The sequence below is a fragment of the Larus michahellis genome, chromosome Z, assembly GCF_964199755.1.
Source record: "Larus michahellis chromosome Z, bLarMic1.1, whole genome shotgun sequence".
NCBI lineage: Eukaryota > Metazoa > Chordata > Aves > Charadriiformes > Laridae > Larus > Larus michahellis.
The window spans coordinates 32,194,841-32,211,327 of record NC_133930.1 but is presented as its reverse complement, the minus strand read 5'-3'; the positions used below and the strand labels follow the sequence as shown (position 1 = coordinate 32,211,327).

At 35.7% G+C, this 16,487-nt stretch overlaps 1 protein-coding gene across 24 annotated transcripts in view; it reads left to right on the top strand.

Moving 5' to 3' along the window:
* Positions 1-16,487, top strand: part of PTPRD (protein tyrosine phosphatase receptor type D) — a 1,287,856-nt gene that overhangs the window by 1,161,583 nt on the left and 109,786 nt on the right. For 12 of the 24 annotated variants that reach the window (XM_074569146.1, XM_074569145.1, XM_074569143.1 and 9 more), the window contains 7 exons: positions 623-767; positions 4,147-4,452; positions 5,443-5,636; positions 7,545-7,571; positions 9,695-9,812; positions 14,773-15,360; positions 15,791-15,888. In XM_074569146.1, the coding sequence (XP_074425247.1) occupies positions 623-767; positions 4,147-4,452; positions 5,443-5,636; positions 7,545-7,571; positions 9,695-9,812; positions 14,773-15,360; positions 15,791-15,888 (1,476 nt within the window). The remainder of the gene's footprint in view (positions 1-622; positions 768-4,146; positions 4,453-5,442; positions 5,637-7,544; positions 7,572-9,694; positions 9,813-14,772; positions 15,361-15,790; positions 15,889-16,487) is intronic. The other 12 variants (XM_074569157.1, XM_074569156.1, XM_074569154.1 and 9 more) reach the window with 4 other exon arrangements.

Here is a 16,487-nt window from a genome sequence, read left to right as displayed (position 1 = left end):
AGGAGAATGTCAGCCTCATTGATTTCTCCTGCATCATCAACTCATTGCTGATGCTTCATCTGAGCTTATGTTTATGGTGGCTTCACATATACACTGTGAATGCATAAGCTTATTTTGAGGAAGGGGACCAGATTAGTATTTCACCTCCAAATAGGATGCAAGCCCCTGCTAAATAAGTTGCGCTTTGCTTCTTAATGATTTGAACACAAATTTAGCTACAAGGTTAAACCCAAGATTACTTACATCATAAAACCCTGTAGTTCCTTGTCATAAGAGGTAGCTATAGGTAAGGCTTTGTTTACTTATTATTGTCTAAAAAGCCTTTTATACTTTGTACACAGCTATTACTTCCTGAAACAGTCAAACGGTATTTCTGGCTCTAAGTTTCACCCATTAAGCAGTCGGCTTTAAAAAATATCATTCCTTAATGTGTGTTTGTCAAAAGTAATGTATTCATTTTTGGTTTGGTTTACTTTGGTTCTGTTCTGATTTATTTTCTTGAATTAAAATTTTTCTCAGTGGGTTTATCACCAGAGTATAAAAGCATTTCTTGTGTAGGCAACATATGGAATTCAGAGTCTCTGAATATTAATCAAGATATCCTCTTATTACCTACCTTTAGCAACGGGTTTCCACTGAACCTACTACATCCTATCGCCTGCAAGGCTTAAGGCCAAACAGCTTGTACTTATTCCGTCTAGCTGCACGTTCTCCACAGGGCCTGGGTGCTTCAACAGCAGAAATCTCAGCGAGAACCATGCAGTCAAGTAGGTGTCTTTCCTTGCTAACTTTATTCCCTTGTCTTGTATTTCTCAGAGAGATTAATCTCAGTAGCCCAGAGAGGCAGCAACAGAGAAGAAGCCAAAATGATAAAAATATAGCATTCATGGTGCTTAATACAGCAAAAGAATGCTTAAAATGTGTATTTTTGTAGAAGTATTGTGATCAACTTAATATATGAGTGGCTGTTACATAGTTTCAGAAAAAAACTCAGTAAACCAGTGCCTTAAGAGGCAGTATTATGCTGTCATAACAATATTTTATGTTATGTTATAATAGGGATAAAATGTTTTATCATGTAGTAGATGTACATTAATGGCAGTCCTCCTCCAATAAAATTCCACCTGCCCAGTCTGTGTATTTCCTGTAATACTAGGTTCCTGGAGCATCTCTCTGAAGCGCAAAAAATTTCTAGAGTGGCTCAGGTTGAATCTTTTAAACTGTACCAAAAATTTCCTCATAACTGTTCTCCTATAGTAGCTAATTGTTCAATTTTTAAAATCTCAGCTTTTTATGATGTTCAGTCAACAATACAAAAATTGTTTTCTCACTGTATGCTTATGGAAACAATGTCATGAAACTCATTATATTTGTCTGCAAATGAGATGCAAAAATCTGTCAGGAATTTATACGTACACTTTAAAAAATTTAAATTAAGACTTAATTAACACAATCAGATATTCAAGGATGATGTCCAGAAATGCTACTCTTGCCTGATAAGTTATGCTTTCCTGACAGTTTCCATTACACTGCGTAATTTTAAAACTTAGTGCAGTTCTGTTTCTATTTCTTTTAAATTAAATGGCCTTTTTAAAGTAATATTATTCAAAACAGAAAATTTTTATTCTCAATTGACATGAAGCTTTTCAGTTTGCAGTCATGACATATGTGATTACACCATCATTCTTTCTTAGTGTTCTATATTAATAGTAATTAAGATGACTGGAGATACAGAGCTACAGACCTTTAGCCAAAGCTAAATGTGCTCCTGAAGCATTTCTGAGGCATTTGGAATAAGGACAAAAGACGATTATATAACACAAACCTAGTTTTAGGGAGAGTGGCAAGGCACCTTTTAATTTTAGTAGTCCAGAATCAATAATTTGATGAAGAAAAAGGTATTTATTTGTTCTGCCAGCCATTTCAGACATTTAGAATGCTCATTCTTGTATATTGGGTGAAGGTTACTTAGACTGTGCATACAAAATAAACACCTAGGGGCCAAGGTTGCATGTTCCAAATATAACTACATTGCCATTTTCCCCTTCACAAATATAAGAATATGCTTTTTTCAGCCTTATGTCTTCACATAGTAGGAAAATCCAATTTATTTCGGTGGGCAGACCCTGATTATTTGCTGAAAATATTGCAAAATCTTTTGCAAAAATTGTGTATTTTAACAAAAAAATCTATGCATTAGTAAAACTGGTTACACAAGTAGCCTACAGATTATCCTTAGTTACATAAATGCAATATTTTGCATTTTCAGAATATAATGGATTAAAAATTAATAAACTTCTGTGACTTTGTTAGCAATATTCACAAGAATACACAATTGCCTTTCATCTTGGTTTCAGAGGAAGATACTACAGGGATTTATTTCTTTACATATAAGATCCTGAAGGAACATTTCACTTGCATTTTATTTCCTGCGCAAGTCAATGGTAGAAGGGGACCAACATGTTTTGAGTACTTGGTTACTGAATTAGCCTTAAAAAAAAATGCCAAATGTGATAATTCTCATCTGTCCCCCCATCCACCTCCTCTACTTAGTTGAAATGCTGGTACATTCCCTCCTGTTTTCCCTTCGGAAGAGCAGTGTACCATACTGAGTAAAAGCCATTGATCCCTGTAGAAGAACCATAGGGAACCAAAAGATACATGTGTAAATGCAATAGGTCACAGCAGGGTCCTAAGCCTTCTCTGTTGCTTTAATTTTGTTTGATGTGCTTAGTATAAGTACCAGAAATCCATGTGTTTCTTTTTTCTCTTAAGAAATGGGAAGAAAACAGTACACAAAAAACCAAAACCAAATCACCATAAAGATCTCAGACCCCAAATTTGTGTTTTCTGTACAAGAGAGAAGGCAGAAATAGGAAAGAAGTCCACGTACACTACTTCTGCCAGTGAATTTGAACTATGGCTCCTTTTTTGGTGCTCTGAATGATCACAGGTAGTAAGCATAGACTTTGCTAAGTCAAAGTGCATTTAAGCACATAAATGCATACCTAACTTTCAGTAATTGAATTGCCTCACTGAAAGCAGTGAAATGACATACATGCTTAAATGCTCTGGAGCCCAGAAAAGGTAAATATGCTAACAGACTCCTTCGAGTAAAAATCAGTAAAGCTGAGCACTTTTGCTCTGGAAGATTGGTCCTGGTGACAAGAAATGAAACAAAGTCAGAATTTCTCACCATTCTGATGTGCTGAGCTTATGAACTCTCTTTGTAAAATGAATACCCGCCTTCCTGACACGTTGTTTGGGGGTAGATTTTTTTTTTTCCTATAGAAGTTACCTAAATTACTGGTAGGATTTAATTCTTTGCTAGCAAAGGTGTCTCCAAGAGGAGTTAAAAAAATAAAACTGACAGCTGATCTAGGGTAAGTACAAGTTACAGTCAGAATCAACAAGCCTGTCACTTTTTCCTGGTAGGTAAATCTTTGACTAAGACTTTCTTTGTCTTCTATTGACTGCATGCTCCTAGTATGTTGGCTACAATAAATGTTTCGGTAAACACTTTCTATTTAAACGTCATTTGTGATTAACTTGTGCCAGGCAGACTCGGTTATGAAAAAAAAAAAAAGAAATATAATAATTTGTTTATGAGAGTGGGGAGGCTACAAAAATGGCAATTTATGGAGCAATTTCTAGCAATTATTGCAAGTTTTTAGGAGTTCAGTAAAAAGAGAATTTTTCTCAAAGTAAGTATACCCACTTGAAGGGGATATGTCCAAATTTTTAAGTAAATACATGTCATATGTCATTTAAACTATTATTGCTTGCAGTAATTGCAACGATTCTAAGCATAGATCAGTAGTCATAGAAGTGTCACGTTTTTGTTTTATTTCAAGAAGAATTTTAATTACAGGTAGGTAATATTATTTTGAGGTTTCATTTTCATGTATTTCCCCTACATCCTTTTTCACCGTTTAGTTGGTCTATTCATTTTCAGTTTCCCCATGTTAATAAGCCAAGGTGCACATGATTATTGGACGTTTTGCTTTCTCAAATTTCTACTTTTTTGGTTTATTTTTTATTTTCATTTGATTGTCTTTTATTTATTTTATTTTTTCTTTTGTTCATTTTTTTCAATCACTCCTATCCTTTCACTCAAATCCTCCTTTAACCCACTACTGAAATTAGAGCCATCAGCTCCTCCTCAAGACATTAGTTGCACAAGCCCCAGCTCCACTAGCATTTTGGTAAGTTGGAAACCTCCACCGGTGGAAAAACAGAATGGCATTATCACTGAATACTCCATCAAGTACATTGGGATTGATGGAGAAGATGTCAAGCCCCATGAAATTTTGGGAATTTCCTCGGACAGTACCCAATACCTTTTGGAACAGCTGGAAAAATGGACTGAGTACCGGATCTCTGTGACTGCCCACACTGATGTTGGACCTGGCCCAGAGAGCTTAGCAGTATTGATTCGGACAGATGAAGATGGTATGTTGCCTCCACTACATCAGTTTGCACCTCTATGGCTCTGTCGATCTGCTGTCTTTTGTATAGCCTAACAGTACTTTTTTCTGCTCCTCTTTTTTCCCAAATCACAGATATTATCACCCTTTGAGTTTTTTTTAATCAAAGACTTGTCCTTTCTACACCATTTTTATATTTGGTTTGGTTTTTTTTTTTAAAAGAAAGTACCTTTTTATGAGTGACACGAATCTGCTGCCACTTTGAGCCCATACATATCCTTCTTGCTCCTCCTTTAACATAAAAATAACTCTCAGGGGAAAATCTTTCTGCCTTTTCCTTGATTTTACAGTCGTTATTTTTAAACACTTATGTCAATGAACTTTTCTTCAGGTTTTGGTTTTTGGTGGTTTTTGGTTTTTTTTTTGAACTGCTTTCTTGTTCCATGTTGTGCTTTTTGATTTGGGTTGTTTTGGGTTGTGTTTTTTGTTTTTTTAGTTTTGTTTTTGATCTTGGAAAACTGATGCTCCACACATTTTCTTTTCTTCCATGCTTGAAAGTGACAGAAGACAGCCCTGTTATCAGCCTCCTTTTTACACTACTGAAAAAAAAAAAAAAAAAAAAGAAACAAAGAACTTAGAAAACAAAAATAAGGGATTTTTTTTCTTAAATCTTTTGTGGTTTTATTATTAGTATTATTATTATTATTATTTCAATGATTAAAATATCTCTTTGTACTATAATGCTTTGAATCTCAAAGCATCTTCCTTGGCTTTTGTACATTTTTACATGTTTTTCTATTTCTCTAATACTCTTTTTTCTTCCATTTTTTGCATCAGTCATGTTTTTTGATCTTTTCACTGAAAGGTAGAGGAGATTGGTTGAGCATTTTCATTTGTTGAACAATTTGTATTCTTCAAAGAAAACATAGTGAGTCTGCCCTTTTAAAAAATAAAGCAAAAGACATGGGTGGGGCAGGTGCCTGTAATTCTCTTCTGTCCAATGATGTTGTTCCAGTTCCTAGTGGTCCTCCTCGCAAAGTCGAGGTAGAGGCTGTCAACTCTACTGCTGTTAAAGTGTCATGGCGCTCACCTGTACCCAATAAGCAGCACGGTCAGATCCGAGGATACCAGGTCCACTACGTGAGGATGGAAAATGGAGAGCCAAAGGGTCAGCCCACGTTGAAGGACATCATGCTGGCTGATGCACAGGTAATTAGGGCATTTTATGTTCTTTTCTAGGTCACAATGAAAACATTTAGTGTACCAGACAGTTATCCAGAACTACCACTTTTTTTCCTTTCTGTATTTCAGCTTACCAGCTAACACTTTTTATCTCTGACAGTTTTTTTTTTTCAGAATACTTACATATAAAGGTTCTTGGGACAAACTTAAGCATCCTTTTCTGTATAGATGTGCAACTAAATGCTAAACTGTGTCATACTGATGGCTCCCTTCGTCCTATAACTATGCTCTGAAGTTTTAAAGCATCAGGGAGATCAGCATCAGCATCAGGTCACAGTCAATGTGGCAAACTGTGCACCGCATTATCCACCCACCCGATATTTATTTGTTTCAGTGGAGAACCTAGAATCATTAGGAGCCTGTGTTAGCCCATTAGTACAGTGTTTCTGTCATTAGCATGTGTTCACCTCACTACATGTTTCACAGGAAATTAATTTATCAGTGCAACTTAAGAAATAACTGAGGTATTTATACTTGTCATTATTCATATCAATAACTGTGCAATAAAATGAGAAGCTTAGTTTAAATAGGTATGGGCTTACGTATATTGCAAAATTTCCCACTGGTTTTATAAATTATGAGACGTAATGAAAACAAAAGCCCAATCACATCAAGTTTAAAAAACTTCTAAAACAGGATTTTACTGATTGGAATACACTAATGCTCTGTAAAACCGAATATTCCTAAAGCTGCTGGTACTGGAGGAATCATCCTACATTGAAACTATTATCAAGTACACACCTCTCAATTTATGACTGGAATGACTGGAAATATAAGAAATTATCGACCTAGCATAAAGTAAAGAGTTATGCCTCTTAAGGATTTTGTGTGAATAAATAAACAGGTTTTGGCTTATTTTGTTCCTTCTTCCAGTCTTAGTTCTAAATTTCAGCTCTTCGGATACCTTTTTCAAGAACAGGTCTCCTACAAAGGTGTTTTGCTGATGACCCTTTTCTCTAAGTATTTTCTCTGTTCCTGGAGGTCTTTGTTGCAGTTTTACCTGCCAGTCTGTCTATCTATCTCTATGTACTTACCTATTTTGCAAAACATGGTGTCCTTACAGCTTAAATTCAGTGGAGAGCGAAATAGAAACAGGTGGGGAGGTGGGAAGGAAATGATGCTGCCCTTTGTTTCTCTGGTTCCTTGCACAGATTTTTCTGTGTGGTAGTAGTTTAATTTTTTTTAAATTATTTTTAAATACTAGAAGGTCAGAAATAGGCGACTAGATGAGATATTGGAGCCCAAATACCACAAAGGCAAAAATCGTGTTTCTTTTTTTGCCAAGTTTCAATTTGACCTGCCTGTTTGCCATTGGTTCACTCTGGATAGTCACCTTCTCTCTTCTCCTGCCACTCCTTCCTGCCTGTCATGCTTCTGTGATACATGTGATCGGGGCTTGTGCAGGTATGAAGACCTTGATGGTAAAAGATCAGTGTGGTTAAGTTTCAAGACTAAAAAATCTTGCTATTAATTTAAATAAGGCATAGAATTCATTTAGGAAACTCAAGCATATAGCCTAGTAACATGATTAAATAAATCAGGTGGCCTTGAAATCTGCCTTGGTAGCTTTTGCTAGTACAATCTATTATAAAATATTACTACATTGTACAAGAAGATTCATTACTTCTTTCATCTCTCAAGGAAAGAGAAGTGGCTGCTCTTTAGGGAGAGCAGAAATGGAATTAAAAGTGCCTGGCCTGATTTCATTAACCAAATTCTACGTCATTCTACATGATTAATTCAAATTGTACATGATTTTTGCAGACATCTTTCATATTTATTTTACTATTAAGAAGAAAACATTACCTCTACCAGGCTACAAATCTCTTCATTTCTTTTTTTTTTTCCCTTCCAACATTCTTTACTCTAAATCAGTGGGAATATGATGATACTACTGAACATGTGAGTAGTTTTTGACTGGCCAGAAAAGCAGTGTGCATTGGGTTTGGGATTTTTTCTTTTCTTTTTGCTTGTTTGCTTGTAGCTTCCTTTTTTTTTTTTTTTTGAGTTTTCTTCGGGGGCTTTTTTTTTTTTTCCTTTCTTTTTTTTTTTTTGTGATTTGCACAAATGCATGCCCCTAACTTCAAGGTTTTTCCCTTATGGTACTTTTTTTCTGTTTTTTTTTTCTTTTCCCAGGGAGAGTGGGGGCTACTGTTGCTTGCTTGTTCTGGGGTTTAGCATGATGCCAAAATGTACAGAACTGGTTTGTGTTTTCTCGTTTTTGATGGCTGTCACTAACATTGGCTCACAATTTCCTCTTTACAAGAAGGTGTTAGAAAAATAAAAATTGGTTCAGAGTTGCTTAGCAGCAGTCAGTTTTTTCTGTATTCATTTTAAGGTTAAATTTTTTTGTGTAGATGAAAGTTGAAGTCAGTTGTGCTTTCTTTTTTGGTTATTTGACAAATGTATTTTGTACGCTATCAGGAAAGCCAAATACCCTGCAGTGTTTATGCCTAAATAATAGTGTTTGCTGTATCCCAATCACACTTTTTAACGACAACACAATGCAGTCCTATCTCTTACACCATGAAGTACTGTTTGCTTTAGAAGAGATTAATATCTTCATCACTGTTTAAAAGCATGGCATTTATTGTTTTGCTTTTTACCATTTTTTTCTGTTAATATTAGGTGCAGTTTCCTGTGAAGATGAGAAGTCTGTCTTACTGATTTTGGCATTTAGGGTCAATTAAATTCTGAGATAGACTCTAAGGAGGGCGAGGGTTTGTAGTTTTTTTAATGTGTTTTTATTTTATTTGAACTATTTTGCCCATTCATTCTGATCATTACCTTGTTATTTCTGGATTGCTAATAACTGACTGTAAATACAATGCTGAATTCTACTCACATCTGTACTGAGCTCATACCCACAATCTTGAAAAATCCACTTACCATGGATAGTCTGACCCATAATTTTTATATTAACTTTTATGGTTCTTGCATCTGAGGGGTGTGTAATTGCACATTTGCTATTTATTCTAGATGCATAAATAGACCATCTCTCTGGCAGCAGTGACATTTAGTGTAAATCCATTCAAGCACGTGAAAATGCAAAGGAGTAGTCCAGTGGCTACAGAATGGAAGCTGATGAGTTGGGAACTTTGGGCCAGTCAGTTGCCTCCAAATACTGTCCTTTTATATTTACACATTAAATGTATTTGTCTCATGAGTGTCAAGGCTTAAATTCCTCTGGCTGCCCTTATAGCACGATGTAAGTTTAATTCATTTCAGGTAGCTGGCCCTTCACCATCTCCTGTGTGTGTACACGTCTGTGTGTGCACATGCATGTGTAAAAAGTTTCCCCTTGCTTTGACACACAGTTTGATCTTGCTCCTGTTCACTTGTACTAGCTGAAGAGCTACTTGTTTTGTAGCTGCTGTCATTCATTTGAGGGTCGTCAGATTTATTCGCTGACAAGATTTGTAATGGTATTTTAGGTAGTTCTTTTAGACCTGAAGAGTGAGTTGTTTCTGAAGTACTTTGGGATATTTAGATGCACAATCCAACGATCAACACAGGTTGCAATAAGAGTGTTATGAAAGTAACAAGGCTTTCTTGTTCAGCTAAACCATCATTACTTACAAAGAGCGGATACAAATGCAACACTCTTCTTACTAGGCATTTTATAACTATATCAGTGATGTCCTGTAAATGACTAAGTTAACAGAATTTCTCATACCTACATATGCATGCATTTCACCATATCAGTAGTATTCCTCAGGCAAGGTATTTCAGAAGGCTTTATTCACTGTTCACACCACTAAGCCTTTGGCCTTGTGCCTTAAACTGCCTGAGGCATGCTATTTAGACGTGTGCTGTCTTTTATTGCTTAAGTGAGTGAAACATCTTGCATTGTGAAGTATTTCACACAGAACAGTCTGTTGGTGCTCTCAAATGCTTGCTCTCACTGCCAGTAGCACAAATGCGTGTGCACTGTATGTAATATACAGGGGTTGTCTGAAGGATTCCATGCTCTTCTGGAAAATAATCTATTATTAATAAATTATTCTTGTTTTATTGCATCTTAGGAAATGATAATTTCTGGCCTTCAGCCTGAAACTACATACTCCTTCACTGTGACAGCCTATACAACAAAAGGTGATGGAGCACGCAGCAAGCCTAAACTTGTATCTACTACCGGTGCAGGTAATACTCACAAATGCGTTAATTTCTGAATAAATCCTTTGACTTTTCCTGATAGTGTTTTGCTCCTACTATTTGGAAGTCTTCTGTTGTGTAAAAAGTGTTAATAGTACATAGCTTTTCTGCTTCAGTATTTGTCCCTTCATTTGTTTAGATGAAAAAGGAACGAGTGTCCCTCTTTGTCCCTTTCTCAGTTCAAGGTATGGCTGAAATGCAATACTTAACTATATACTCTCTAGTAACAGTTCCATTCTGATTGGTATCTTCTTGGAGAGGAAGAAATAGAAATTCAGAGCTGAGAAGAATATTTTAAAAACTTGTGAAGGGCTTTTCTGCCCTTCTATATGAGAGCAGCAATCCTGCTGCCTGTTAGTAAGAACATTGAAAGAACCTATCTGTATTAGAGCCACAACTTATCTCAGAAGAGTGTGATTATTAAAGCAGAGAATTAGAAAACAGAATTAAAGTCCAACTTGTGAAACCCTGAAACACATATTGCTTCCGTGGCAATTTGAAGCATAAACTGGAGCAAAATACGCCATGCCACTGTGTTCAGTCTGCATTAGATCACAGGTGGTACTAGATGGTGGGTATCTTGACTGCATGAACAATTCATCTGTTTCAGTTAGCGCTGATGGGGTGAACTGAATTGCTTTCAGATGAGGAACAAGTTTTTAAAATTTGAATGGTTCACTGTGGCACAGCTTAACCAAATGATAGCACCACAACCTTAGTGTGGTATTCACCTACAGGTGTTCACAGCCTGTAGATGTTAATTTTCTGAGTTTTGTAGTGTGGCTGTTAAGGTTATTCCATTACAATCACATGGAAACTTTTGTAGCACCATTACAGGGTCGCTTAATAACAATGTATTGTTTATATTAATATATAAAGTCCAAAAGGCATATGTATTTGTATTTATACAGATTGACTCAATTTTTAAAACAATCACTGAATGTAAAGCACATCTTGTACTAATATCGGAAACTTGTCTCATCAGCTTCCTTGGAAGAATCTCAGTCTTGTTGGCTACATATCTCCTATAGTTTCATTTCAGCTTTTAGAGTACTTTCTAGTCATTAATCTTAACTGATGCTGAAGCTTACCCTGCAACTTCTCATCGTTCCTGAATTCTCATGCTCTGGGGAAAAAAGCGATGTATACTTATCGCTTGGATTTGAACTTGATTTAAGAAAAAGACACTTGATCCATTATTATTTTTAGATTTCAGGTCCCAATTTAAATAAACACAATTATATTGAATATGATTTGTTTAGTTCCTGGACATATACATAGACTATGCAAACCTGCTTGCAAAACTTAAAGCTTCTGTGCTTTAAGATGAACAAATCCCATGTCCCATGAAACACTGAGTGACTGAAGAGAATTGAGAATCAATTGAGAATCAGAGGCATGCCTGTAAATGTAATAAGTATTAAACTGTTCTTGCTGTTTGCTTCACCCTGTGGACAAGTAATGTTTGTTCCTGTTCTCTAGGATAACAGCTAGTTACCATCTTGTTCCTTCATACGTTCCAGGTTGTATGAACAACTCTTCACTTGCTGTTACAGCTTGCTGCGGTTGAGCTTTTTTCATAAGGAAAATTCATATGCAGGTTTTTGAAAAAGGAGGCAATAAAATATAGTCAGTACCAAGGGTTTCTGGCTCACCACCTTTATATGAGAGTATATGAGTCAGGTGAATGACGCATTAATAGCAGGAGCTTGTAGGTCTCAAATATACCCTGCTATTTTCTAATAGTTTCCATTTGATTTTTTTTGTTTCCTAAAAAGGTGCTATTCAAATGCTACAGTAAAGGAAATGAAGGGTCTGACTTTCACATCTAATTTTTAGAGGTTTAAGTCAGGTGCAGCTGTATTGGAATGAGTGAGTTCATATCCATTAGAGATATGAAAGGAGAATAAAGATTACTGGAGAAGCTTACTATTCATAAATTATTCAGATGATAAGTAACTATTCAGCTGTGTCCAGTTTGTGATATAAAAGTATCATTTACATTTTTAGATAGGAAAGATTCACTAAATATAAGTGAGCCTACAGTACGGTGACTGCAGTTATTAGTGAAGTCACTGAACACAGTTAATAGTTTCACTCCGAAGTGTATTTTTGTCTTATATTCAGTTTACTTTCCTAGTTTTTGAAATCAGATGGAAGAAAAAATGTCACTGAACATTTCAAGTCAAAATATTTGAAAATTTTAAATTACTTGGGCCAGAAGTTATAAAATAAGTGATTGATTAACAAGACCTTGATAACAAGACCTTAAGACATACTAGTCAGTAATATAATACAATTTTTATGAAGAATTTAATCAAACCTTTAATTTCCAGCTAATAATAGTTGAAGAATCTCATAGCACAACAGCTTGTCCATTGTTTGGAATTTACTGTCTGTGCTGGCCAGCAATCTTGAAATACAGATTTCAGCTAAGAGGAGAAAATTTACATTAAGACAGTAGTGTACTGTATAGCAGCTAACAGAAACAAATTACTTCATGTAATTTGGCAAAGGTAGTTTTCATAAACTTCTACTAGGAATGGCATACCATTACACCTGTTTGGTGTAATGACTGTTGCAAAGGGATGTGGAGGGGCATCCTACTGTGTAGTAATGGAGGTGGACTTCACTAGATCAGAGAATATATTTTTTCATGGGCAATTTCACTTCATTTGGGCTCATGGCAAATTCAGGTATTATTATCAGAAGAAGTTTCTAGATAGAGCTATTCCATGACACTACTGTATATAGGACTGCACAGAATCCTGCCTTTTGTCCCACAAGACTGTAATATTCATAAGTGATCACACTAAAAGAACATGTTAACTGAAAGCTATCTGGAAATAGAGAGAGAGAAAACATTTTCTTTCTCCGTCAGTAGTTGTGTGTTAACAAAAAGGAAATTCATTCACTTTGCAAAATCAGATATTAAAAATTAAAAAGTGACTGTTGTTATTTACCATTTTAATCATAGAGTGTTTTATTGGATAAGTAAGCTTTATTAGTTCCGCTGTTCTGATCAAAAGCAAGTAGTAATTTCGTTCTTTCTTTTTCTGTAATTACCACAAAGGTTAAAAAATAGTTCTAACTGTGAGGTCTGCCACAAGAAATAAAAGCAATTTATCACAAAAATAATGTAGTGACATCTTCCAGCAGTTTCTCCTCTAGAAAGCTGAAGGAGGAATTATTCTATTTGTGTGGACTCTTCTTCTCTTTCATATGCTCCATTGGTTTCAGTAATAGTTATAAAGTAGAGAAAAATACGGCCTGCAAAAGGCCTTCACAGCTCATAATAATCAATGAGGAAAAAGTCAGAACTAGTCAGAGAGATATTCTTTACACAGCAGAAAATGTAGGAAAAAACTTACAAAATTCCTAGGAATAATACTTACAGGTGAACTACACATTTAAAAGGAAGGATATTTGGAAAAATTATATAAAAACTAACTATAATTCTTAGGCAGTTAGAAGCAATGTCACGACTTAAGACAGAAAAAATGAGAAAAGAGCTTATTAAATGCATAATTTTCTTCAAGCCATGCCATTCCTCCCTCTTTATTCCTAATTCATTATGGAATGGTAGTCAGAACTTCTGACAAGAATCTGATTTGCTGGGTGCCTGAGAACTGAAGATAAGTAATAAAATCCATTGAAGTGTTTAAATACAGGAACCAAAGCTCACAGTGCAGCAGTTACATTCACGTGGGAAGGCTTTGAATGCAGATGGAACTAATTAGTCTTCATGGGAGACTATGTTATCATGGCAGTACTACTCCCAAGGCTATTCTAGTCTCTTGACCTGTCAGGCATTAGTACACAATGAACACCAAATTTCTAAATAGTTATGGATATGCTTCATTATCAAATAAGTCATTGTAATAGAAACAGACTCTTTTTAAATAGGAATATTAATGAAAAGATAAATGAAATTTATATATATATATGAATATAAATGAATTAATAAATAAAAATCAATATATAAATACAATAGAGACAGTAAATGAGAGCAGTTGATATTGAGACTTCAAAAATGTACACCACATAAGCCCTTAATTTGGACTAATTTGATCCTCTAGACAGAATGTTCTCACCACACTTACAGTCTGAACTTCTGTGAAAGACAAATCATCAGTTTTGACCAATAGGTCCCAATTAAGGATTTAGTGTATCTGGTGTGCAAGTTAAGAAGAGCTCCAATTTAGTCGTCTTCAAAAAAAGTCCAGTTCAAGTGCAGCAAGACCATGCTGGAAACAAAACCATATGGGGCGAACAAAAAATTAAATTCCAAACTGTGCTACCACTGCAAGCTGAAACAGCCAATGCTGGAGGCGATTTGTATAGAAGGTCAAACAATAGGATTCTATGATATGTAGTAGTGATAGTTGATGACAAGGTTGGTCTGACTCCACTTCTATCACATTTTAACTATCAATGGCAAAAGTTATGTTAGCTACATCTAGAAATTTGCAATTTCTCCATTATTATTATTATTACTACTACTACTACTTCTATTCTTATTAATTATTTTTCCATTTACAGGAATGACAGAAATGTGCCTTGGATTAAATTAATGAATACTTATGACAATACTCTTTTTTTGCAAGCAAGGATTTGTAAGTGAGACAGAACCATTCATAAGATGTCTGTTTGAAGTTTTACTTCTTGACTTATGTGCCTAAGTCCTGTGCCTCTGAATGTTCTCTGTATTTAGAAATATTGTTAAGGGAAGAGGACAACAAACAGTAAATGGCTTTACTATCATAGTTCATTATACTGTATGACTATAGTGCAGGAGGCAGGTATTATTTCTCCCATAAGACAGTAATTTGTGGATCTAAAAGTGAGGGAAGAGAAAATTTATCCCTATTCCTGCTAAAACTAGCCTTAAGAATTGTACATGCAATTCTGTTTGTATTTATCATCTTTAAATAACATTGTGCTACAGTTCCAGGCAAACCTCGACTTGTGATTAGCCACACACAGATGAACACGGCTCTAATTCAGTGGCATCCTCCTGTGGACACTTTTGGCCCGCTGCAGGGTTATCGGCTGAAGTTTGGTCGCAAAGACGTGGATACATTTACAACCATGGAGTTCTCAGAGAAGGAAGATCACTTCACAGCCACAGATATTCACAAAGGAGCTTCTTACGTCTTCAGGCTCTCAGCTAGAAATAAAGTGGGCTTTGGGGAGGAGATGGTTAAAGAGATTTCTGTTCCTGAAGAGGTACCCAGTGGATTTCCCCAAAATCTCCATTCGGAAAGCTCTACTTCTACATCAGTTCAATTAACTTGGCAGATGCCACTCTTGGCAGAAAGAAATGGCATTATCACCAAATATACCATCTTGTACAGAGATATCAATGTTGCTTACCAGCCAGTTGAACTCCCTGTTGTTCCTGCTGATACCACTATGACACTTTCTGGCTTAAAACCAGATACCACATATGATGTAAAAGTACGTGCCCACACAAGCAAAGGGCCTGGTCCATATAGTCCAAGTGTCCAGTTCAGGACACTACCCGTGGATCAAGGTAGGATTTGTCTGCTTATGGCGTTGACCTTTAAAGGAGTATCGGTCTTGGGATATCAGTGTTTTTGAAGCTGTAAATAAAACTGACCGGCCCATTCATAAAAATAGGTTCATCAAACACAAAAGGTAAAGTATGTAAATCTTAATATGTTTTGGATGCCTTAGAATTCAGTTGTCCCTTGCCAAGCAGGTTCTGGCTAACATCTTCACAATTCTTTCAGGTAAGGAAAATGTACGTGTTGGGTTGTCACTAGATAAGAGCGAGAATGAGTTAAAATGTGATATTTAAATATGAACAAACAGGTAGGAGAAGTGAATCCTTGTTGGTTTTACCTAAATGGAAAGCTAATACTCCCAGGTAGCAGTGGAAGTATGACAAGATCTAAGCTCCAAGATGTTGTTTATATACATTGTTTCTTTTTTTCCAGCAGTGTTTGCAAAAAATTTTCATGTTAAAGCAGTAATGAAGACATCTGTTTTGCTGTCCTGGGAAATTCCAGAAAATTACAATTCAGCCTTGCCTTTCAAAGTAAGTTGTTTTCCATTTGTACAAGAGAAAATACAGACTATAGACAATGTCATTCACCTGGTTAAGTGGCTTACTGAACATGTGGATTTTTTTGGTATTGCTGTATTTAAGAATGCAAATTAATCAGCAATATTGACACAAGCTGTTAAATTCAGTTGTTTTGCAAGATGAGGTTTCCACTGTTGTGTCATTATTTCCAAGTCAGGATCATACTGGCTATTATGCATGGTATGAACAGTTTTTCAATTTGTAGTTCATTGCTACTATATTTTAGAGAAAACAGTGAAAGAAAAGAATAATTTTATTCTTTTTTTTTAGTCATTTCTGTAGTGACTGTAACTGAGTACCATTTTGGGTTTTGTCTCCTCACGTTAACAACAAACTATTTTTGCATTACAACTCCTTTACTCCACATTAGCCAGATAAAGAGACTCAATGTAACCTGCAGTCTGCCTGTCATCATTCTTCATCACTTGTGTCATCTCAGACAGTGGCGAGTGAAGAACAGTATTTTACGAACTAAATGTTGCAAAAACCTTCCTGTATAAGGAGTGTGAATGAAAAAGTCAAGCTACCATTAACAAAAAGTGTGCCTTGAT